The sequence below is a fragment of the Carcharodon carcharias genome, chromosome 8 (genome assembly GCF_017639515.1).
Source record: "Carcharodon carcharias isolate sCarCar2 chromosome 8, sCarCar2.pri, whole genome shotgun sequence".
Classification (NCBI taxonomy): domain Eukaryota; kingdom Metazoa; phylum Chordata; class Chondrichthyes; order Lamniformes; family Lamnidae; genus Carcharodon; species Carcharodon carcharias.
In genome coordinates this window covers 141,377,012-141,403,072 of record NC_054474.1, presented here as the reverse complement: position 1 = coordinate 141,403,072, position 26,061 = coordinate 141,377,012, and the positions used below count along the sequence as shown (strand labels likewise).

The window sequence follows — 26,061 nt, the reverse complement described above, 5'->3', positions numbered from 1 at the left end:
TTGGTTATAAAACACTCTGGGGCATCCGAGGTTGTGAAAGGCACCATTTAAAAGCAAGACTTTTTAATTCAGTATTCTAACAATTTCGTGAACTTCTGGCCTTGCAGTGTTCTCACGCAACATGAAATTAGAGATGCAACAGTATGGTTGCACCAGTGGCTTAGGGAGTATATGTACTGCCCTGTTTCCCATTAAATTTACTGGCCAGGAAGGTATTCAGGTTCAATATCCACCATGTACTGTGAGCTGACATCACCCAGCATGGCAATCAGAGATCTGTAACTGGCTTCAACAACCCTGGCACTAGGAAATAAAGACATCAAACATGATTTCCGCTTCTGTCTGGTGCAGTGATTCCTGTTGAATGGTGCCTTGTGACGCTAGTGAGGAAAGATGGTCTCTGCAGGTTTGGGTATGCACAATCTATACCTCCCATAGCCAATTATAGCCTGCTAGCTTCACAAATGAAGAATAGTCAGTTGGTCAAGGTCCTGAAGAGTTGATAGCGCTCACAAAATGGTGCCGGAGCATGAGTCATTGTCCCAATATAGCAGAGAAAACCAAAAATGAAAATGCATCACAGAAGACAGGATGAGGTCTTATTACTGATTTGCCATCCATCCTACTAAATAATGCAAATTTAAGACACACTAATGCGATTTGCTGGTGCACAGACTAAAAGACAGGTGTAGGTCTGAGAATGAGCTTTAAAGATTGTCACAAAAGGTTTGCTGGCACAGGTTGTCAATCCCACAACCTTAAAGTTGCATCGATAAAATAGTGCCTATTAGCTAATTAAATACAGCATATTTTAATCCTCCCTATATGGCAGACAAGTTTTATGATTTTTTTTTACAGCCTACTTGTCTCAGTTGACATTCAATATCATGTAAAGTGAAAATGAAGAAAAAAACCACAGCTCGCTGACCCAAATTCTTCAAAGATCTCCATCCATGAGTGACCAATCTAGAATCAGGTTGTGAGAAGTCACAGGCTAAAGGTGGTCAGTTGGGGATAAGATGTCAAACTGAACAAAGCTGAGGAAGTTCACAGAAATGATAAAGCAAATGGTGAGAAAGAATAATTGAGTATTTGTGCAAAATCTTTACCCCACCTCAATCATTTGAACAAAATAATTATAGCTAAAAATGAATAAACTTTAATCTTGCCATGCATTGCTTGGCTTCCCAGTTAAGGTCACCACCTGCACAGAGCTTCTGAGACCTGTCAAGTATCACATACTTGTAGTGCTCATCATGCTCTTACAGTGTTGGGATTTTTCATAAAATCTTATGCCAGTTAACAGAACAGGAGATGATGGATTGTTAATAACCATCTCCTCCATTGACGGTTGAGACTCTTCTCAGCTGCTGAGGGCCAACTCCTGAGGCAGTGATTTGGTGACAATGCCAATTAGAAACTTGCAGGAAGAGAGCTGCTTTGTCAGATCTTCACTTTTTATAAAAGGTAAATGCTCTATTTTCCTCTGATAGGGAAGGAATCAGTCTACACAGCAAAGTATTGACTGAGGCCCAAATAGCCTTTGTCTCTGAAGAAGAGTCACATTCTACTCAAAACGTTAACTCGCTCCACAGATGCTGCCAGACCTGCTGAGTATTTCTAGCATTTTCTGTGTTTATTTCATATTTGCAGCATTTTAGCCTTTTTCTCATCTGTTAACAGGAGGCTGGCCTGGATCTAGAGCCATCTGCAATGAATATTGGCAACATCTTGGAAATTTAGTGTTTTTCCTTAAAAAAGAGAGAAATTCATGTTTTCTCTTGTGACCTGTGATGATTGTAGGACAGATAATGTCATAATGCAACTCACCTTGAATCAGCTATACGACTATATGCGCTGCCATTGAAACATACATTATTCAATTTTCTACTCCTGATATTTCACATTTTGATATATATTAGATGCACTGTGTAAGTTAATTTTAAGCGCAACTGTCATTCTGTGATCGCATTAATGAAAACATTTTGTATGTTTTTTAACAAATGATTTGACAGATTTTAGTTATCTTCTAATGTGTAGAAACAATATTAGATGTAAGTGTGACTGTGAATAGTGATTAAGATACCATACTGAGGCCAGCTAACTGCCAGAGGAATTATATGAAAAAAAATGAATTTGCATTTAAATGACAACTTATTACATTTCAGGATGCCTCACAGTGCTTCATAGTGATCTGTTTTTAAATTGCAAGTCACTGCTCTCTATGGGTATTAGTTATATAGATTTTGAGAAGGCACTCAATAAAGTCCCTCAGAAGAGATTGTTGACTTAAGTTGAAGATCATGGAATTGAAGATCAGATAATGGCTTGTTGGAAAATTGGCTGAATGGCAGGAAACAGAGATGGGGATAATGGGCAAGTAATTTAATTGACAAAATGTGACTAATAGTGTCCCACAGGGATCTGTGTTGGGGCTCAACTATTCACTGTAATTTATTAATGACTTGAGACGATGGGATAGAGAGTCACATATCCTAGTTTGCTGATAATACAAAGATAGGCAGCAATGGAAGCAGTGTAGATGGAAACATAAAATTACAAAGGGGTGTTAATAGATTAAGTGAATGGGAAAAGCTGTGATAAGTGAATTTCAATGTAGATAAGCATGAGGACATCCAGAAAATAATCAAAAAGGCAAATGGAATACTGGGATTTATATCCAGAGAACTCAGACCATTAGAACATAAGAAATAGGAGTAGGCCATATGGCCACTTGAGCCTGCTCTACCATTCAATAAGATCTGATCTTAGCCCCAATTCCAATTTCTTGCTTGCCCCCAGTAACCCTTGACGACTTATAGTTCAAGAATCTGTCCATGTCAGCTATGAATTCATTCAATGATCCAGCTTTCACAACTCTCTGAGTCGAGAATTCCAAAACCTCATGACCCTCTGAAAGAAGAAATTCCTCCCCATCTCTGTCTTATATGGGCTGCCTCTTATTCTGAAACTATGCCCTCTACTTCATGATTGCCCCCATAAGGGGAAACATCTTCTCAGCATCTACCCTGTTAAATCCCCTCAGAATCTTATATGTTTCAATAAGGTCACCTCTCTTTCTTCTAAGGTCCAATGAATATAAGCCCAAACTGCTCAACATTTCCTCATAAAACAACCCCTGCATCCCAGGAATCATCCTGCGAGCCTTCTCTGAACTGCCGCCAATGCAAGAATATCCCTCCTGAAATAAGGAGACCAAAACTGTATGCAGTTCTCTAGGTATGATCTCACCAACAGTTTGTACAGATGTAACAAGACTTCCCTACTTTTATACTCCACCCTTCATTGAAATAAACATTCCATTTGCCTTCCTAATTACATGTTGTACCCTCATGCTAACTTTCTGTGTACAAGGACAGTCGGATACCTCTGTGTCACAACATAGGCTATAGGTTCTATAGGCTAGGTTACAAGGAGGTTGAAGTTATGCTATGGCTATGCAAAGCCCTGGTTAGACCACACCTGGAGATCTGTGAGCAATCCCCAGTACCTCACCATGAGAAGAATGTTTTGGCCTAGGAAGTAGTACAGCGTAAATTTACCAGAATGATACCTGAACCCCAAGGGTTAAATTTCAAGGACAGATTAAACTAGAGTTGTATTCCCTAGAATTTAGAAAGTTTAGGGCTAATTTAATTGTAGTTTTCAAGATATTACAGGGAACTGATAAGGTAAATAGAGGGAAGCTGTTTCTGCTGGTTGGAGACCCTTGGAATGGGAAACATAGTCTAACAATTAGAGCCAGATCTTTCAGGAGTGGAGTTAAGAAACACTTCCATGTGCAAATTGTGATAAAAGTTTGGAATTCTCTTTGGCAATTGATGCTAAATCAATTATTAAGTTTAAATCAGAAATTGATAGATTTTTGTTAACTGAAGATATCAAGGAATGTGGGGCAAAGGTGGATAAATGAAATTGGGTCACAGATCAGCCATGGTCTTACTGAATGGTGAAATAGGCTCAAGGAGCTAAATGGCTTACTCCTGTTCCTGTGTTTTTGTGCTACATAGATGAGCTCAGAAGTCAGAGGCTAGTGTGCTTCCAAATGTCAAGTGAACATGTAGGACACCTACTTGCAACATTTAAAATGTCTTAAGTAGGAAGTATTATAATACATGTTTTTATTATCATGTTTCTCATGTAGTTTTTTATACAAATTAGACTGAGGTACTAAAATTATTTATAGTAGTGAGGTGTAACTCTGAGCTTCAGTTTGACCCATTTGGTTGTACTCTTGCCTCAACCTTCTGATCAAGAGGTATTAAGCCCCACACAAGTACTTAAACTTATAAACTCAGTTGACACTAAAGCACTGAGACATGGGCCTGAATTTCTCCATCGGCGAGTTGGAGGCGGGGCCTGCTCACCGATGTGAAAATGATGCAGGATGACATCAGGGGTCATCCTGCCCCATTTAAATATTCAGGAAGGCGGGCAGACAGCGTGATCAGCTATCCACCTGCCGACCTGTCAATGGCCAATTGAGGCCATTGACAGGATCATTAAGGCAATTAAAGGCCCTGCCCACCCAACCTTAAGGTTGGCAGGCAGGCCAGGAGCCCCAGCGGGCTTCTGAAAAAATATGAAACCTCATCCACTGGCGGGATGAGGTTTCATGTCTGTTTTTAAAAAGTTTAATAAAGCTTTAGTCATATTTATTAACATGTCCCATCTCGTGTGACATTGTCACATGAGGGGGACATGTTAGTCATTTTTTTATTATTCTATTTTTGATATTTATAACACTGTCAGTGATCTCCCTGAGGCAGCACATAGTCTCAGGGAGATGTGCGCTCCTTCATGTGCATGTGTGAAAGAGCGCACTCTGACAGTTGGGGAATCCCTCCCCTCCCGCACCCCCACACAGGAAGCGCATAGCTAAATATGACTAAAGCTTTATTAAACTTTTTAAAAACAGACATGAAACCTCATAGCGCTTCCTGTTGGGCAACCCGCTGGGTGGGCCTTAATTGGCCCACCCACTTAAAATGGCGGTGGGGCCCGTTTCAGCAGCACCCGCGGCTGAGCCAGTGGGGCCTGCCCATCCATCAAGGGCAAAATTCTGTGCATGCTGTATTTTGAGAGGTGCTAACCTTTGGGTTTAACGTTAAACTATCTGCTGTTCAGATGGACAATAAAAAAGCCTACAGTACAGTACTAACCAAAAGAAGGTCTCCAGTGTTCTATCCACCAATCATAACTTAACTAATAGTACCAAACAAAACAGGATTTAATCAACCTCTCATTTTCACATGTAAAGAGATAATCCACAACCCAGCTAAATATTTGGTTTAGGTTGTACATAAATCAGTCTCTCTGATTTGTCATACTACTTGTCTGATATCAAGTTCTAGATGAACAAAGTTTCCTCCAATTAAATATGAAGAAGACTGAAACCATTGTCTTTGATGTTTCTGACCACATATCAGTTGCATCACCAAAACTGTCTACTTCCATCTCTGTAAAATTGCCTGTCCCTGCCCCTGCCTCAGCTCATCTGCTCCACATTTTTGTTGCCAGTAGGCTTGACTATTCCAATGCTGTCCAGACTTGTCCTCATCTTCCACCCTCTATAAACTTGAACTTTGTGGCCTGTGCACTAACTTGCCCCCAAGTGCCATTCGCCTATCACCCTGTGCCTGCTGACCTACATTGGCTTTTAATCTAGCAATGCCTCAATTTTAAAATTCTCATCCTCCGTTTTCAAATCACTCCGGCGAATTGCCCCTCTCATTCTCTATAACCTCCTTGCATTTTGCAACCCTCTGACATCTCTGCACTCCTCTACTCCTGGCTCATCCCAGATTTTCATCTCTCCACTATTGGTGACATGTGTAATGCATTATAATGAATCCAGCTGATTATTCATATACTTACTTGCAAATAGGAACAATAAAATAGTTTATCGGTCTATTTTGATTCACGTGAGAAGAATACCATTAGATTCTTTGATACTTGAACTTTGATTTCTTCTGCATTTATCATATATAGTGAACATTTTGTCAGTTGCCTTTAATTGAATGCATGCCCAAGACCAGAACATGTGTAGCAGGGTTCCTTTTTTTGCCTGCTGCCTCCAGTTATTTCTCAGGGAGAGGGAGATTGTGATGTATCTGTGGGATGTGATACACTCACATGTGTGAGTTGTCTCACATTCTGCTGTAGTTGTGAATGTTGGTCTTCATGATGCAAGTGGACAATATTTCAGGCCAAAATTTCTAGAATTGGCCCTCTGAGTAGCAGTGCCTGAGATTGGAAAGACTTTTATGCTTGAGGACATGAAAGACTTTTCTTAGTTTAATGTCTGACAATCGATATCTGGAAAAGTGCCTTTGAAGTTTCTGAATTGCTAAACTGGATCTCTGAACAACAGCATCTCAAACTGATATAGGAGGCATGGAATACTTTCATTTTTATTCTGTTTGATCTCCCCAGGAGGAATATAAGTTGTTCCCTCTGTCTGGGTCAGAATATATACCAGTATGGGTGGGGTCTTTATTTTATATGTAGTTTCTTCAAATTTGTCAACAAAGTACAAGAAGTTCTCTGATTATGTTAATAAAATTATGCAGAGTTTCTTCTGTCATCACATCAGTTAAATGGGTTACAATATTAAATATCTATTAGATAGGCTATTGAAGAAAGGGAGATTAAAGGGACCTGAGGACTAGGCGGGAGTAAGGGACATGGACTACTGTTGGTTAAAAGAACCAATACAGATTGGTTGGGTTGAACAGCCTGGACAAGATTTTAACTCACTCAAAAATTAGAGTGTTAAAATCGGGCCCCCGTTTCTGTTTTGATCTTTCCATGTCAATCTGTGTTAAACCTGATCACCAGAAAGGTTAATTCAGAAATTAAAATTGCAGCAGTATAGACGATCTGATCCTGGTTTGTTAAATGACCAAACTTCTTATCTGGAAAAAATCGATGCTGTCTGCATTTTTTTTTCTCTTACTTTTGTTTTGTTCTACTCACCTCTTTCCAATCATTCCCACCAAGAAACCATTTTCCCAATGCTTGTCAATGCTGCACATCAGGCAGTGGAGGGAGATACCCAGCAGTGCTCTTCCTGTGTAGGCTAATTCTTGCCCAGTGCAAAGCAGTTTGCCCAGCAATACAGATAAAATAAAGAACACAACATGTGAAGAAGAGCGGGGGGAGAAGTACAGGATTATCAGCAAAAATGTCAGTCCAATAGTTCACCACCTTTCAAACATGATCTATTCACCACAGCAGACAGATCCCGAAGCATTTGCAATTTTTTTAACTCTTCCATCAAGGCAGCCAATCACTATTGTGACAAGCCGTTAGAAATCTTAATAGGGCCTGTGGAATTTTAATATTCAAGTAGTTCAAGAAGGCAGCCTACCACCACCACCTTCTCAAGAGCAATTAGAGATGGGCAATAAATGCTGACCTCGCGAGCTACACCCACAGCCTGTGAACAAACAAAAAAAAATGATTGTCTGTCAACTTAATGTGCTGTTGGAATATACCAGTGGGAGATTTGATCTGAATGATTGCAGAAGGGAAATACCACAGTAACTAAACACAGCAGTTATAAGACTGCAAATTTAGGATCTATTTCAAAGACAATATCAGAGGAGCTTATTCACTCATCTTGTACTAGAGATGTTGTTAGAGGTTAGTATCATTCTTTCTGTTCTCTTGTGTGGGCTTTTAACAGATTTGCCTCATATAGGGTGGGATCATCCCAGATTTGCACTAAGTGCAAAAGCGGATGTGTAAAAAGTTGTTTTACCCACCAGCGCAATGGCGGGTTTTCACGCTGTATCATCCCCTTCCCAGCGCCTCATTAATAATGTATTCATGGGAAATACTTCGGGTCGCTGGCAGGCAGGCTCAGATTTGGCCACCACGCCGTGGCCTTAGCACTTCCTCGCTTCGGGTGCCATATTTAAAGCGCATCAGAGCGCAGCCTACTTCATGTCTTCACACTAGCACTGCTCGAGGGGACAGATGACCCCGGAAGCAAAATATATGGCAGCCTCCAAATTTAGTGATGCCTCTCTGGGGCACCTGCTAGACGCAGTGGAAGGCCACTACGATAACCTCTACTACCTCTGTGGCCGCAGGAGTCAACAATCCAGCCTGGGAGGCGGGGGCTGCAGTCAGTGCTACCAGAGCACAGAGGAGGTCAGCCATCCAGTACAGAAAAGGGATGAATGACTCTATCCTTTCTGCTAGGGTAAGTCAACCAGCTCATCACTCTCAAATCAAACACTCTTAAACCCATCACACACCCACAGGGATCTCACTCCTCAAGGGACAACACCACTAACTCTCACACACACCCCCCCACATCTCCATCAGGCTCGTATCCTCTGGAGCTTGTGTCCTCATCCCATCCATGGCTCTGGTCACCACACAAACATTCCATACAGTGCCATGTGTCCTGCTCACACTCACTCCATCTGTCTCCATGTAGGAGAAGCTGGCTCAAATCAGCAGGGAGAGGTCCCAGACCAGGGTGGAGTGGCCTGCATTAGGCCCCTCACTCACTTTGAGAAGTGTGCCATCGTCTAATTAGTGAGGACGTGGACCGTGCCTATGGCAACAGTGAGGTCAGCAGCAGAAAAAACCTACGTGAGGATCTTGCACCACCATTCCTCTCTTGACACAACTGTGAGTGCTCTCTCTCCTGCTTTTGACTCTGCTGCCATGCACTAATCACCTCTACTTTGGCTCATAGGAGGGTCTACCAAGCATACAGATCCCTCAGCCAGCCAGTCCCTCAGCTCCATCCATGTCATCTCCTCCAGCCAAGAGGACAGATCCTCCGCTGAAGAGCTGGAAATAAGCAGCCTGGAAGACCCGTCACAGCGCTTACCCACACCCTGCACCAGCGCAGGGACACACACCTCAGTGGGACCGAGATCTAGATCAGGCTCAGGTCCACAATCTAGTGATCACCGCACAGACACGTGTCCGCAGCAGGTTCAGTCGAGCCCCCGGCACGCGGAGGGCTGCTGGGGAAGAGGCCTCTGTGCGGTCTGAGTTAGATGACGAGACTCTGGATTTGGCCTTTCAACTCATCGCGGAGAGTCAGCAGAAGGCAGGCGAACATCACGCAGAGCTGTTGAAAGCCCTCAACAGAGTGGCACATGAGTCGGAGGAATGTGTCCACCTGCTCTTTGATGAAGTGGTGCCCAAATGTGCGTGTAAGGAGATCTCCATGGGAAGGATGGTGGGCACCATGGAGACCCTAGTCCAGCAGAACACGGAGATACGCACCAACCTATATTCCATTGTGATAGCCATAGACGAGTTTCTGCAGTGGCAATGTGAGAGGGAAACAGGGCACGCCAACATCCCTCCAGGAGCTCCTGCCCCTCAAGGAGTCAGACCAGGGCCCTCAGGCACTTAAAGGGAGGAGGAGAGGCAACTGGACACCCCTGGGCCATCCACTGAGGAATCTTAGAGGCTGTCCACTCTCCCTGAGTCCTCTTTGCCCATGACCACCTCAACCTTGTCCTCTGTCACCTCAGAGGGAGCAGCTGTCCCACAGGAGGACAGCGAAAACAAGCCGGGGCCTTCAAGACCTCGGCTGTCCAGAGGACGCATGCCGAAGTCATCAGAGGCAACTGGGACAACCACTGCACTGGCTGTCTCCGCCCCTGCTGTGGATGTCAGGGCAGCGCCTAGAAGAAGTGGTAGGCCTAGAAAAGTTAAGAAATTCTGATCACAAGTGGTTGCATGGGTGAACACATTTCGTGACTTTATAATCCGAAAACATATTCACTTTCAATGAATAATGTGTAATGTTGTCTTTCAGCTTCATTTACAGGCTTCACGAGTCCACCCCCTGGATCCCCCCCAACTAGCAGTTCAGCTGCATGTAGCCAGGCCATAAGTGATTCCAGAGGGAGAAGTGTGTATGGCAGTGTCTTTCGGAGCCTCGTGCAAGCACTCCTCCAGTCACTCAGAGTCTTCATCCCTCACACTCACCTTACTGTCCTGAGCATTTTCAATGCTGCCTGCTGGGGTTCTCAGTTGTCCATCTGAGCTGACCTGCATCTCCACCCGCCCACTGGTTGCACTCCCAGGCAGCAGCTGTGCCCATCCAACACGAGGCTCCGCTCACTATTAATTTCGACAGCCATGGTCATAGTGAAGTTTGGATCAACTCCCCCATCCTTTCCCCTCCCCCATTCAGACATGTCCTTTCCCCTATCACTGTTGACCCCCCCCTGTCATCACCTTCACCTCCCCACCATCACATACCAACCCGAACCTTTGTCTTCCCAGGACATCCAGGTGAACACGCACATTCCCTACCTTCCTGAGGCAGAACTCCCTCGTTTCCCCAGACATCTTGCCCCCTCCAAACTCCCTCCCTTACACCTTCCTTCCCCCTTACATTTACATCCCCACTTGCCGCATTCTCCTCTGTTACACCTTCCTCCTGCTCCCAACCTTACCCCCACCGGTACACCTTCTACTCCCAGCCACACATAGATACTCATCTCCCATACCCCCACTCCACACCAACCCCAACCCCGTTACACCTTCCCCTCCCACTCACAGCTAGACATTCCTCTCTCTGCCTCTTCGCTGATCATCCATAGCAGCCCATAGCCAAGACAGTAATGTTCCGAAGCATCAACAGAGACCTTCCACCTTACAAGAGCTGCTTCATGATGGAGCCATGTCCATGAGAATCCACCAAGCATACAATGCACTTATTCCTCCAGGGGCTAATACCTGTAGGGCTCCAGCACTTTCTTCTTCTTGAATGTCCGCGATCTGAAGGCTTTGAATGTAAGCCCCGACTTCTGAACGTCTCACTTGTCCAGATGTGTTCTGGGCCGGCGTGTTTTCCCGCCGGTGTAACAGTGAATCTGACGTGGGGGGATGATCCCAGTTGGGCCTTATTTTGCATCCCATTACCAGAATGCAAATTGGGTTCACGCTGGCCTCCAGCGGGATTCATGTTCCACCATGACAGACACCATTGGATGATCAAACTGTGATTTCACACTGGCATGAAACTGATTGCTGCCCCTCATGCTGAATTGTCCCTCCCCTGCCTGCCATCATGCTCACCACCAACGGGACCAGACGATTCCATCCACACTCACAGCTTTAGTCGGAGTGGACTGTGGCTCTTTTTAGAATAATGTACCCTTCACTGACTGATCCTTCTGCATTCTCACTATCTGGGGAGACTTGACTGGATCACTTGGTTCAGATCAGGTTGACGGTGTGAAAAGTCCACCTCTTGTCTGTTTTACCTCAATAACTCACCTATGTTTTGGGCTGTGCCTAAAAACGCTTTGGAGTTGGAATTTCTCATTGCACCAGGCCCCATGAAGCTGTTTGAGAATGGCAGCAAATTAGGATATCTATTCATTTCTAATGTCACATGAGTCAAATGGTTGAACTGAAAGACACCTTGTCTCCCAGCTTTTTCCTGAATGAAATGAAAGTGCCCCAGTAAGTGCTAGATCCAGTTGAATGGAGTTAGGGCTAAGAATTAATCAGTTTGCCTTTCATCAGCTTATTGCTCATAACTATAGTGTACTTTTATTGAAAGCGTGTTTAATTGACTGACGACGGGTATTACAGTAGCATTTCACATGTGTAGAAGTCCATGAGTGCACTTCATGTGAGTATAAATAGACACACTCTAGAAACACATGTTGAAACAATGCATTTAGGAAGAAATATGCTTGCCAGGGTGAGTTATTGGAAGTACAGAGAACATGTATATTTGAGGCCATTGAAAAAGTCATTAGCATCATTAATGGATCTGCCTGTCCAACCTTAAGGTTGGTGGCAGGCTGGGAGACCTGACGGGCTTAAGAGAAAGCATGAAACCTCATCCATGGGCGGGATGAAGTTTCATGAGTGTTTTAAAATATTTAATAAAGGTTTGAGTTAAAGTGATGGACGTGTCCCAACTCATGTGACAGTGTCACGTGAGGGGACATGTCAAGGAAATCTTGCTATCATTTGTTAAACAATTTTTAATTTGGAGCCGGTCTCCCTGAGGCAGCACTTAGCCTCAGGGAGATCAGTGCACTTTCCGCACGTATGCCTGTAAGAGCGCACGCTCGGCTGAGGGAATCCCCCCACCCGCACAGGGAACGCATAGCGCTTCCTGGTGGATGTTACACTGGGTGGCCCTTAATTGGCCTCGATCGGGGGTGCCAATCGGAGGCGCACCTGCCCGCACCCGCTCCTGCACTTCCCTCCCCCCTCCCCAATGGGGGAAAATTTTTTCCCTACATTTAGGGAAAGCAAGGGCCACAATGTTGGCACCAACATTTCACAGAACTCAAGACTACATGTGGGGAGGTTGGTTTTAACTTTGGGTGGAGGTGTAAATAGGCAATATAAAGTTGGCCGCCTACTACTCACCCTGCCCAATATTTCCTACAATTGAATTTGAATGAAAGGAAAATTAACCATCGTGGAGAATGGGCAGTGTATTCAATATCCCCCATTATACCAAAGTTAAAATTGATCCCACGACTTTGAAGGATTTTTTTTCCCCCAAAATGCACGCCAAATTGGTTCAATTACAGAGGCACATTACCGCAGGAACCTGCAACTCACAATGTGGCGAGCACTATTTTAATTGACGGGATATGGTCTAATCAGTGAATTGACCCTGTTCTTACATGCAGAATGACACAGACCTTGTGGTAACCAACGACCAAATGCAAGGAGATATTGGAAATCTGCCAGACATCTCTCTTGTGAGTATTTAACTCAGTATTGTGTTACTGAATTGTCATGTATCATTGTGTCTTTTCCCTGTTCAAGTAATGGAGTTTGATTCTTGTTTCTCAAACTGTGGAAATAACATGTGTCATTATTCTATATTTGTTGCTGTCAGCTCATATGGAGATATATAAAGAAAGATCATAATAACAGAAGTAATGTTGAAACATGCTGTGAGAATCTGCTTTTTTAGCAGGACCCCTGCTTATCTCCAAGACTGTTCTATTTAATCAAAACTTTCCAGACAATTATTAGGTTCTGTGGTATGATGTTAGATTAATCATTTTTCATGAATAATTCTGAAAGTTACGGGTAATTCTGCAGTTGGACAGATGAAGTTCATATCCAGGTTTTAGGACTAGACTGGGTGTAAGTGAAGAAGGAAATAGGTTGAGTTCACCCTGAGTTTGATTCAAAGGCCTTTCAAAGAGCACAGAGCTTTCATTGCTCAATCAGGATGGTTTGCCCTATACCAACTATTGTTTGTCTCACAATCACTATACGTTTATGCATCCTGACGCTGAAACAAAGTACAGCCCTGAGACAGTGATTCAGGTTCTTCACAAAGTGATAAAATGGAGGCACAGAGAGGTGGAGGAGGATATTATCCACCAAAAAGACGGGTGATTTTTAAAATCTCGAACCCGAACCCAATGCACCTCAGCCCGCTCACTACTGGTTTTAGCTAAGGTGGGTTGGGGGTAGGAACATAAGAGCAGGAGTAGGCCATTTAGCCCGTCGAGTGGCGGTGCAGGATTGACAGCCAACCCAATCCAAGGAGGTAGGTTGATCTTTAAAAAATGAGGCATTCAGCTTCATTCTAATATTTAACCTGCCTTCCAGCTTTAATCCTGGCCGGCTGGGTTTCTCCTCCTCAGGAAGCATGGCAGCTGAAGGGAAGCAAGTGCTGCTGTGTGGTAATTGCCTTTCCATACTGCTTGCAGGCAGGCAGGGCAGTAGTGCTTCCCAAGGCTCCCCAGGCTTAACCTGCTCACCCCTTCCACCCTCTAGGATTGACACCAGCCAGAATTGGACACCTCCACTTCCACAAGATCAAAGCCTTTGCAAGATTGGGCATTCCCACCCATCACCCCTGGCTGAACCTCCCCCTCCAGGACCAGACCGTAGCCCTCAAGAACAGAGACATCGTTAGATCTGGACACTAGCACCATTCCCTCACCCAGTCTGCTCACCTTGCTGCCAGGAACCCAGCTGCAGGCTCCCTAACTACTCATGGTCTGCAGCCTCTTCCAAAGCACGTGTGTGTATACACACACACACACACACAAACTGGAGTTCACAGTATTTGGGAGAGCAGCTTTTGGCCTTCTTCATTGACATACAATGTCAGCTGGGCAGAATGGTAAAACTTTACACCAATAGAAATATAAATTTGCTAGTGCTATCCCTCTCCATGGCACCCGGCCTTCAGTCCTCATCCTGTTCCACTACTTTGGCTGTAAACTCCTGTGGAATGCTGAAATCTGGGATACCTTCTCCAGGTGTCATGCAATCACAGACATTGCAGTGCAGAAAGAGACCATTCAGCCTATTACGTGTTTTGGTGCTAGCTTATTGCTGGGGCCATCAAATCCCAATTGACTCCTGAAATCCTGAGAGACTTATATTTAGTCCAGACAGGTTATAGGTAGCTTGGTTATCAACACCTGTAAGGACTATACCTAACTCTCAATACTTCTCCTTGAGCCATGATCTCACTGAAAGGCAGAGCAGGCTCAAAGGACCCAATGGCCTGCTCCTGCTCCTAAGTCTTCTTCATTTAGTTAAGATTAAGCAGTTCAGGTCTGGCTGTGGGGATGTGGGGCTATGGGGCTATTATGAGGTTACCTTATCCCTTGATGAGGGGGAAATATAACTGTTCAACTCGCTTCATTATAACGTTGGTTCCAGGCAGCTGATTGCAGAGTGGTAGAAAATCCACAGCCTGGAAAGACCCAGATGAAAGAAAAGATTTGCCAAATTTTAAATAATTCAGTTGCAAATGTAATTATTTTTGGTTTGCTTCCTAGGATAACGTGCAGTCATTTACTGAAAACACTTCAAACTTTAAGCCTCCTCCACCTGAGTCCACCTGTCCTGCCTCATCACATCAAAAGACAATCAGAGACAAACCAAAATGGAGCTCCTCAGAATCATCACACTCAGGCCTATTCTTCATAGCACCTCACAGTCCTTCGTTAACCACCACAAACATTGATACTGATGCCACAAGTGACCATTCTTCTGTTGCTTCTGCCTCAGTTGTTTCAACAGATGAGTCTGTTTGTACAGTACACAGTAAAAACTTGAAAACACAAAGTATGAGCAGTGAGGTGGCAGCACAGCTCTCACGTGTCAACCAGCACATCATTGGACCCTTTCCCAGAGTTAAGTCTCCAACGCAGCTGCTGCCCAATGCCTCCAAGTCTGCATCTCTTCCTCCTCCACCTCCATATCTTCCAGCACCCCTTCCTCCTGGGTCAACAGACAAACCTCATCCACAGTTAGCAGCAGCCAATCAGCACTTTGTAATGGTAGAGGTGCATCAGCCAAACAGCGAACCTGATGTAAACGAAGTTAGGGCATTACCACAGTCTCGACGTAAGTGCCATTTAAATATAGTACGGTGTTAAGCTTTTCTCATCGATAAATAGTTTTTAATCTGTAACAATTTTCAAGATTGTGATGTTTTCATTAAGGGTGGGCAAATGACTGTTAAATTGAACTTGAATAAAGTGGGTGTCAAGATTGTCCGATAATCTCAGTGGAGATTTAATGAGTTCCTAATTGGACTTCTCAGCCTCTTCTTGGATATCAGAGCTATATTGGATCTTTCTGTAAATTTTTATTGAGCTAGGCTCATGATTTTCTGGACCCTGGACTGGGGAGTTTTATTTTCACAGTGGAAATCAAGATTAGTGATCTTCTTACATCATTCTATCACAAATGCAGTTTTCTATCCAAGTGCTTGAAAAGTTTTATGCAAGACTAGATGGCTTCTTCTGTTTCAGTATAATTGACAATGGAATTTAGAATATATTAAACTTACATTCTGATTAAAGGCATATGAAATTGTCAGGCTAAAAAAAAACAGCTTGTCTGTCAAGCATGCCCCACGGGCCAGATCATCATGAGCAAACATGTCTCCTCACCGCCCCCCCTCCCTCCCTCCCCTGACCTCCTCATTCCCACAGTCATGAAATTTCCAGAGAGGGAAAAAAAACAGGGTCAATAAGGGAGAAAATATTCTGAAAACTTATGCTCCAGCCCCTGCAGTCGATGAAAATCAATTTAGGAGATTGCATAGACCAAATGTTATTTATAACGACACTTACCTTCTGCAATCTCTGCCCCAGCCAACAATTGGCTCTTGAAGGCATGCAGAGACTCAGCATCCACTTCATTAGCCAGCTATGTGTTCGAGAGGTTCACTACTCTCTCAGAGAAGAAGAGCCACAGATCATACAGTTGATTCCTGCTGTTGCATAGTTTAAGCTTGTGACCCCCTCGCCCTCCACAATCTGTTAAACTGGATGGCCTAAAGTAAATAGGCTAAGGTCCTTGAGCCTACCTGATTAGCTGAGGCTCTTTAACAACAACAACAACAACAACTTGGATTTATTTAGTGCCTTTAACATAATAAACTGTGCCAGGGTGCTTTGCAGCAGGGTTTTGAAGCAAATTTTAATACTGAGCCACATAAGGAGATATTAGAGTAGATGTAGAAAAGCTTGGTGACAGAGGTAGGTGTTAGGAGTGTCTTAGAGGAGAAAAGAGAACTAAAGAGGTGGAGCAGTTTAGGGAGGGACTTCCAGAGCTTAGAGTGTTGGCAACTGAAGTCACAGCCAATGGTGATGGAGCAATTAAAATCAGGGATACTCAAGAGGCCAGGAATAGAGGAGCGTAGTGAGCTGGAGGAGATACAGGCCTAGTGAGGGGCAAGGCCATGGAGGAAGTTGAAAACCAGGAGGAAAATTTTAAAATTAAATGGGTGCCAGAGTGGTGGGTGAAAAGGACATGGTGTGAATAAGGACATGGGCAGCAGAGCTTTGGATGATCTCATGGTTGCAGTGTTTAAAACGTGTGAGGCTGGCCTGGAGTGCATTGGAATAGTCAAATCTGGCGATAACAAAGGCATGTTTGAGAGCTTCAGCAGCTGATCAGCTGAAGCAAAGGCAGAGTTGGGTGATATTAGAGGTGGAAATGGGCAGTCTGAGTGACAGCACGATTACATAGACGGAAGCCCCACTCAGGATCAAATATGACACCGAGTTGTGCAGAATCTGGTCCAATCTCAGACAGTTGCCAGGGAGAGGGGTAGAATCAGTGACTAGAGAGGGGAGATTGTGGCGGGGACCAAGGACAATGGCCTCAGCGTTCTAAATATTTAATTGGAGGAAATTTCTAATCATCCAATACTGGATGTCAGACAAGTAGTCTGATAATTTAGAGATAATGTAAAGGTCAAGAGAGGTGGTAAGTTTTGAATCAATCTTGTAGCTCTCCACTGGACCTTTTCCACTCAGCATGGGGTGGATGGGAGTAACAAAACTGGGCACAGTACTCCAGGTGCAGCCTGACCAATGGCCTGTATAGTACCAAAATGCTGTCTCTTGATTTACACTCAGTGGTTCCATTAATACCACACAATGCCCTATTAATTTTAGCTACATTTTTTCTACATTGGTCACAAAGAGACCAAACAGGAGGTAGAGTACGAATTAAGGAGACTGGGGCAGTGTACACTATAAATTCACTAAAGGCTAGCCAATTTAAAGATTGCTCAACCTGCTTCTCTGCATAACAATCATTCCAAGGCCAATGTGGTACATAGAAGGAATAGTCATCTGTAGTTAGACCAATAGTATTGATGTTTGTGGTTAATGTGTTGTTCAAATCCTTTGACTCATGTGACTAGGGATTGAGCAGAATCTATTTTCTATCAATAACAGAAATTATGCCACTGTTCCCACCAGCTGCAGCCCTCTCCCAGTTATCTGACAGTGGGCAAACTCTCAGCGAGGACAGTGGAGTTGATGTTGGTGAAGTGGGTGGCAACAGCAAAGACAGCAGCCCTGTTCCTGTGAAGGGCAAGGTCAGCAAGGAATCGCCTGAGAATGAAGCCAGACCAGAGGCCATTTCAAAACCAGTAAGTAAGCATTTGACGCTTATTTATTCCTGAATGGAAGGATAATCAATTTAATTAAAAGAACTAGTACAGAGAAGTGAGCAATAAAAATAGGAATATATGCATTTGTGTAACACCTCATGCTGCAATGTCTCAAAGTCCTTAAATACTGTAACTTTAACACAGTACACTCATATTATGCTGTGGGATGTACAAACGTTTAACACATCCATTCTTTTGGCAAAAGCATTTATTCATTTATTTTCAATGTGTTAACGGCTGTGCTAAAATTGCACAGAGACAAATTTCAGATGAATGCATTAAGTATTCAAGTGCTTATGAGGTAATTTCGGAGACGCAATGTTGTGAGACTGATGCATTATAGATACAGCACTTGCAAAACAGTAAGGTAGGCAAGCAGCTGTTCTGTAAAATGTATATATAGCTTCAGGAAGGTAGAAAAAGTTTTGCCTGCGATGTTGCTTGTGTCACTGAGGATTTATCTATTTATTTGTTTGACCCTGATGCACCTAAAGCAGTGATAAACATCCATTAGTGACTCCCTGAGGCAACAGAAAATGGATTCTACTGCTCACATTGATTTTTTCCCCTTTTTTAGACACATTTTTTTTAATAGCTAGCATTACTGAATTGCCTTGGAGGTTCTAAAATTAAAATTGCCTGTTACAACTTTTCAAAATAATCTAGTCTGATAGAAAAGGAGAACTATAATAAAAGGAAATACTTTATTCCTCAATAGTTCAATGACTTTATCCTTTGAGTAGGTTGACCTTTGAGGTCAAGGAGGCCCTTGATTTGGTCACCGACCTGTGTTGAATTAATTAATCTTAGCTGGGTTGCCTCAATATCCTTAGGTTAAGGGATGGATATTTGGCCCAGGTTCCTGTTCCTGGTCATAATCCAACGACTCTTGTTGCAAATGTGTGCATTTAGATGTTGGCTGCTCTTGTCTGTAAGGCTTTTCAACCCCACCTTCCTGTGGTTGGTTAACTTGTTGACATTCCCTGTCAAAGCTCAAACATAAATAATAGACACATGGGTAAAATGGCAAAGAGCAATTAGTGCCTTTTGAATAGGATCCCCACAATGCTTTCAGAAGGAGAAAGGAGAAATTTCACATCATCATAGAATCACAGAATTATTACAATGCATTTGGCCCATCATGTCTGCACCAGCTCTCCAAATGAGCATTTCGCCTAGTGCCATTTTCCCGCCTTATTCCCGTAACTCTGAAGGTTCTTTATTTTCAAACAATCATCCAATTCCCTCTTGAATGCCTCGATAGAACTTGCCTCCACCACACTCTCAGGCAGTGCATTCCAGACCCGAACCATTCACTGATTGAAAAAGTTTTTTACTCATATTTGGAGTGAGAAAAAAAAAAATTGAAGGAAACATTTCCCTGGAGTCCATGTAGAGCTTAGTCACACACAATGAATATCTACAAAATGTACCACACCACAGAAATCAACATTGCACCGATTTGTCCCATGTTTCTTCAGAATTTTGAACATGTGGTAACTTTATCCCCAACCGGTTTCCTACACATCCACTTATGATTTTAAAGGAGACAGGTTGGGGGCAGGTGACTAACCTGCTCTCACCCCACAGGACCATCACTAACATATTTTAATGCAGCTACATAGCTCCAATTTGTCAAGATTACTACTTTTAGTGCTAGGTTTCCCTGGGCTTTGGGAAATCTTCAGCTGAAGGGATGTGAGAAGGCTGGATCCATCTAGTAAATGCCTCTCTTGCACAGCAGATGGGTCAGGAGGAACAGGAGTGCCTTCTTCAGCTGACTATGCTTAACTCAGCAAATGGATGCTGGTCCCACCCCCTCCAATTTCCAATGTCCAACTCACCTCCCTATGATGTACGATCTGTGACCTGCTCTCCACTCTACAGTTCCCTCATGCATCTCTCCCAAATTCTGACTGAAACACTATTGTTTGAAAAGGGAACAGCCAACAAATATAATTTGACGAAGATATTAATATATTTGCATGGAATTGGCATTTGACAGCTTTCAATCTCATCTTTCAAACACCCATCTTCCCATCTAACCATTACAGTGTAATTGAAATATAAAACTCTGTAAAAGCATGGAACAGTCCCCCATGCAAAATGTTAGAGACAAAGGAAGAGCTTCAATTTTCTGGATCACATCATTTTGCATCTATTACCAACTGACACAACAGAAACTACCTTTTCTTAAATCTGGTCAGGATTTGTATGAAGTGAGTCCTGTATGCATCTTAAAGACTTTTGTGTTGTATCTGTAGTGTTCAATTGTTTCGTTGTTTTGTGTTTGATTATAAGCCTGGTAACTGATCTTTGCTCACGGCGGCTGATTAGTTACGCCTGGGTGTGGATTCAAAGCAAGGTAAACAGACACCTCAGAAGCTTTTGGAAGCTGAGCTGTAAGCATGAATGCAGACATTTTGTGATTGCAAATATTTATTTATATAATTAAATAACTTAATATAAATAAATTAATATTTATTTTTGCAAATAAACCTGTTGCCCACTTAGAAACTAATGTCACCTCTGCATTGCTCTGAGAGGGAGTGTCCCGTGGATATGCTGCTCTCCTTCTCTGAAGAAGTACATTTCACAGTCCAGATTTGGCTTTCTACAGAGCTTCACATGGTGCTCCAGTTCACTCATTTACCCACAGAGTGGAAATACATTCTTTTGAAAAGAGTCTCAATAACTGGCCAACCTTCCGCAAACATTTGACAGCAGAAGATGAGAGAGGGAGAATGTTGACTAGAAATGGACTTTCACTTTATTAAATTCACTTTATTGTGTGAACTTCGGAATCCAATTTGACAATAAACAAGCACAAGGATGTTTAAAATCAGTTGTGTTGCTCCATATTCTTCTGAGAATGCTTTGTGCCAAGTCCTGTTCCCTAACTAATAGGAGGGCATATACTGTCCCCTGGCATTCTTAATACTCTTAACACGGCCAGTTGAATGAGAGTAGTGTGGGACGTTGTGTACCTGAACATTCAAGTCGGTAGAATGGCTTTTAATGTTGGAGAATGAAGCACACAGTTCAGGATAGATCATGAAGTTTCAATGAAGTGTGAAGAATCTAAATTTAAGCAACTTGTTAAATTCAGGTTAGCTGCCCAAAAAGCTAAATCTTACAAAGCTAATGATGCTTTGTGGTGAAAGTATGAGATAAAACAGAGCATAATATAGAAAAATAATTGGGAATTATTTGAGGTGCTAGATTTCTGCTACAATGACTGGATTACAATATGAAAGGGTCCAATAATGGGTGGGCTTTATGAAATTGAGGCATGGTGAGTGCCTGCTGACCGTGGGAAGTGAGCACTAGGGATGATTAAAATAGACAGGAGTTCCCTCTGTAGAATGGAAATACAGTGCCATGATATGAGTTCAAGCTGCCAAAAGATTAGGAAAATGGTCATAGTAATAGAATGATTGTTGTGTTTTAAGGCATAAATAAGAACTAACCTGTCAGAACCTGTAAACCAAAAGGACACTTGGTGGTGGAACTTCAGCTCCACAGTGTCTGGATTTTCAGAGCTACAGGTGCCACTTTTTGTCCAAAAGGGTATCTTCTCCACATGCACAAGTCTGGTGAGAGTCATGCTGGATATCATTTTGGGATGGGCCAAACAATGGACATCCATTATCCACATCAGAAGCAGATATACAACTATTATCAAATGCAATTTTGGGGTTTAACACCTGCTTCTGCTTCCTCTTGCAGTCTTGGTTTGCGTTTAAGGCAGGAGGCACTAGTGCAGATTACTCCTGGGAAAGCTAGTGCAAAACAACACAAAATGAAAAAATAGGCTAGTACTCACCTTAATCACCACCATTCCTGGTCTCATGTCAGCTCACTCCCAACTCTGACCTCCAATCTCCCTCCGCAGGCTCTTTCTGTAAGCACCCTGCTCCACTACCAACACACTCCAAAACCCAGTCAACTATCCTTCACATCCTGGGTCATACCTGAAGATTGATGCATTAACTTGCCTGGGTTTATATCACTGAGTCTTCTGCATGAGAGTGAGTTTGGAAGCTCAAAATCCTGGGCTCACCGGACCATTTCACTTGAGTGCGGGCTTTTAGCAATCTGTGGGTCAGGGGCTACAAGCACCCTGCAGGTCAGGGGCTATTGGCACTCTGCAGGTCAGGGGCTATTAGCACTCTGCGGGTCAGGGGCTATTAGCATTCTGCGGGTCAGGGGCTAATAGCACCCTGCGGGTCAGGGGCTAATAGCACCCTGCGGGTCAGGGGCTACTAGCACCCTGCGGGTCAGGGGCTACAAGCACTATGTGAGTCAGGGGCTATTCGCACTCTGCGGGTCAGGGGCTATTAGCACCCTGCGGTCAGGGGCTATTAGCACTCTGCGGGTCAGGGGCTACAAGCGCTATGTGAGTCAGGGGCTATTAGCACTCTGCGGGTCAGGGGCTGTTAGCACTCTGCGGGTCAGGGGCTGTTAGCACTCTGCGGGTCAGGGGCTACTAGCACCCTGCGGTCAGGGGCTATTAGCGCTCTGCGGGTCAGGGGCTACAAGCGCTATGTGAGTCAGGGGCTATTCGCACTCTGCGGGTCAGGGGCTATTAGCACTCTGCGGGTCAGGGGCTGTTAGCACTCTGCGAGTTAGGTGCCCAAAAATGATGCAACCAATTTTCTAGGCCTTAATGACAAATGATTGTCTAAAACCTTGGAATAACAATTTCTCTACATTATTCATACAAGCTTAAAGTTGTTGTAATTGAGCTGTAAGTGATGACATACAAAGCCAGCCAGCTCTGTTGCAGCTTTCTTATATCTCATTAACCCCCCCCGCACTAATTGTCAATTATAATTAATTTCATATTTCGTGCTCTCCTGAGCTGCTTTAGTCTGACTTTAAATCACTCTCAGGCACTTTCAATCATGTTAATGATTTCCTCTGTCATTTCACTTTTCATTATGGCACTCTACTAACATAAATCCCGTTTAATCAACCCTTCACCCACCATCATATGGGATTGACTTTGTGCAATATCCTATGTCCTCCAAAAGAGCTCTTTTGATGAACCTTTACTTAGCATTCCAACTAAAAGCTTATGAAATCGTTTAATCAAAATGAGTTTGGTTGATTGTTGATGGACTATATTATAAAATTAGATAGCTAATTTCCTGATGAAAGTGGAGATTCTCCTAGTTAATAGCTGAGTTGTTAATGGTTCCTGTTCTGGCAGAGCAGTGCTCCAGGAAAACTAGCATTTATGTTCATGTTCTTGTTTACTGTTGCCTATCTATAATCAATATTCAAATGGCACTTCTGACATGTCTTCCTCCTTCCTTAACCGAGGTTCCCCCCGACTGTGGTTGACAGGGTCCTCAACTGTGTCTGACCCATCTCCCATGCCTCTACCCTCACACCTTCCCCTCCCTCCTAGAACCATGATGGGGTTCCCCTTGTCCTCATTTTTCACCCCACCAGCCTCTGCATTCAAAAGATCATCCTCCGCCATTTCTGCCAACTCCAGCATGATGTCATCACCAAACCCTCACCCCCCGCATCAGCATTCCATAGAGAACCATTCCCTTTGGGACACCATGGTCCACTCCTCCATCACCCCCAGCACCCCAGCCCCTTCCCATGGCACCTTCCCATGCAACCGCAGAAGGTGCAACACCTGCCCCTTTACCTCCTTCCTCCTCACTGTCCAGGGGCCCAAACACTCCTTTCAGGTGAAGCAGTGCTTCATTTGCACCTCCTTCAACTTGATCTACTGCATTCACTGCTCCCAATGTGGTCTCCTCTACACTGGGGAGACCAAACACAGACTGGGTGATCGCTTTGACCCCCGTTCTCACCTTTTTAATCCCCCTTTTTCTTACAATTTTTATCCATCTATTTTTATTTTTAATTATATTCATTTATCCATGGTTTTATCCCCACTTCTATTCCATTTTCTATCCTTTTTCCCCACCACCACCCCCTCCCCCCAACCCATCCCCAAAAGGATTATATGTTACTTGTTCCATATTGTTCTTCCACACAATGCAAGCTTTGTTCTGCTATTATCACATTCTGCTTTCTTTTCTTTGCCACTATCAGCATCTTTTTTTAGCCCTTACCACTACCATTAACACTCCCTTTGTCCTTTAGTTCATGACATCCTTGTCAATCTCTCCTTTGTCCCCACCTTTCGCTGGCCTTCTATCCAGCTTCCTCTGCTCCACGCTCCTTAAACAGTATAAATTTCATCACATTTTTGCTTCTCCTCAGCTCTGATGAAGGGTCAAACAGACTTGAAACATTAACTCTGTTTCTTTCTCCACAGATGCTGCCAGACCTGCTGAGTTTTTCCAGCATTTTCTGTTCTTGTTTCAAATGGTTTCTAATGGTCTCCTATAACACATGGCTGGCTGTTGACATAGCTGCAAAAAGTTTCTTCCATTGAAACATTCAAGGATGTCATAGCAATAATAAGAGGAATGCTGCGCAAAATGCCAATTTTGAGGCTGCCTCCAGGAACTAGGGGAGGTGAGAGTGACTGCCCTTGACATCAAGGCTGCATTTGACTGAGTGTAGCATCAAGGAGCCCAAGTAAAACTGGAGTCAATGGGAATCAGGGGGAAAACTCCCCACTGGTTGGAGTTATATACAGCACAAAGGAAAATGGTTGTGGTTGTTTTGAGGTCAGTAAGCCCAGCTCCAGGACATCACCGCAGGAGTTCCTCAGGGTAGTGTCCCAGGCCCAACCATCTTCAACTGCTTCATCAATGACCTTCCTTTCATCATAAGGTCAGAGTGGGGATGTTTGCTGACAATTACAAAATTTCCAGCACCATTTGCAACCCTTCAGATACTGAAGTAGTCTTTATCCAAATGCAGCAAGATCTGGACAATATCCAGGCTTGGGCAGACAAGCGGCAAGTAACATTTGCGCCACGCAAGTGCCAGGAAATGACCATCTCCAACAAGAAAGAATCTGACCATCGCCCCTTGACATTCAATGACATTGCCATCACTGAAGCCCCCACTATCAACATCCTGTGGGTTACCATTGACCAGAAAATGAGCTGGACTAGCCATGTAAATACTGTGGCTACTAAAGCAGGTCAGACGCTAGGAATCCTGTGACGAGTAATTCACCTCCTGACTCCCCAAAGCCTGTCCACCATCTGCAAGGCACAAGTCAGGAGTGTGATGGAACACTCAAGAAGCTCAACACTGTCCAGGACATTGATTAGCACCACATCCACAAACATTCACTCCCTCCATCACCGACGCACAGTAGCAGCAGTGTGTACCATCTACAAGATGCACTGCAGGAATTCACCAAGGCTCCTTATAGAGCACCTTCCAAACCCATGACTACTACCAACTAGGTACAAGGGCAGCAGATAGATGGGAACACCAAGTTCCCCTCCAAGTCACTCATCATCCTAACTTGGAAATATATCACCATTCCTTCACTGTCGCTGAATCAAAATCTTGGAACTCCCTTCCTAACAGCACTGTGGTTGTACCTACAGCACATGAACTGCAGCGGTTCAAGGAAGCAGATCACCACCGCCTTCTCAAGGGCAACTAGGGATAGGCAATAAATGCTGGCCTAGCCAACAAAGCCCATTTCCCATGAATGAATATAAAAAAGGTCAAGTGTTCTATACAGAGTAAAAGTAAACCTTTTTATGTTGTTTACTTGTGGGTGGGTCTTTGAGCTGCTAGTCTCAGAAGCATGGGTCTCACTCAGCCATTGGTAAACTTACCACAGTCACCAAATTTGGTCACAGGGAAATTGCAGCCAGATTTAACACATTTAGCAGGTTTTCTTTGTGGTTACTGTGAGAAGAAATATAAGATTTAAAATGAAAGAGGCACAACTCAGAAACCTTTAGAGCAAAGATCGGTCTTGAAGAAAGCCCAGTAACAGTTGATCAGAATAATATCTTGGATGGAGGCACTGAGGTATGATGAGAGGCAGCCTTAAACTGGGTTATATTTCCTGGAGATGACATCTCAATCTGTTCAGTTGCAGTTCCCTGGCTTTATCCTCAGGGTTAATTCCCAATTTGGGTGCTCCTAACCGCAAACAATGCATGTATGAGGCATAGCTCAGGAACTCATGGGCTAAAAACCCTCTA

The 26,061-nt window shown here is 43.7% G+C and overlaps 1 protein-coding gene across 1 annotated transcript in view; it reads left to right on the top strand.

Moving 5' to 3' along the window:
• The window catches only part of whrna (whirlin a), a 204,515-nt gene that overhangs the window by 171,982 nt on the left and 6,472 nt on the right, over window positions 1–26,061 (top strand). The window contains exons 10-13 of the mRNA XM_041193961.1: window positions 12,678–12,749; window positions 14,805–14,971; window positions 15,074–15,375; window positions 17,751–17,923. Coding sequence (XP_041049895.1) covers window positions 12,678–12,749; window positions 14,805–14,971; window positions 15,074–15,375; window positions 17,751–17,923 — 714 coding nt within the window. The remainder of the gene's footprint in view (window positions 1–12,677; window positions 12,750–14,804; window positions 14,972–15,073; window positions 15,376–17,750; window positions 17,924–26,061) is intronic.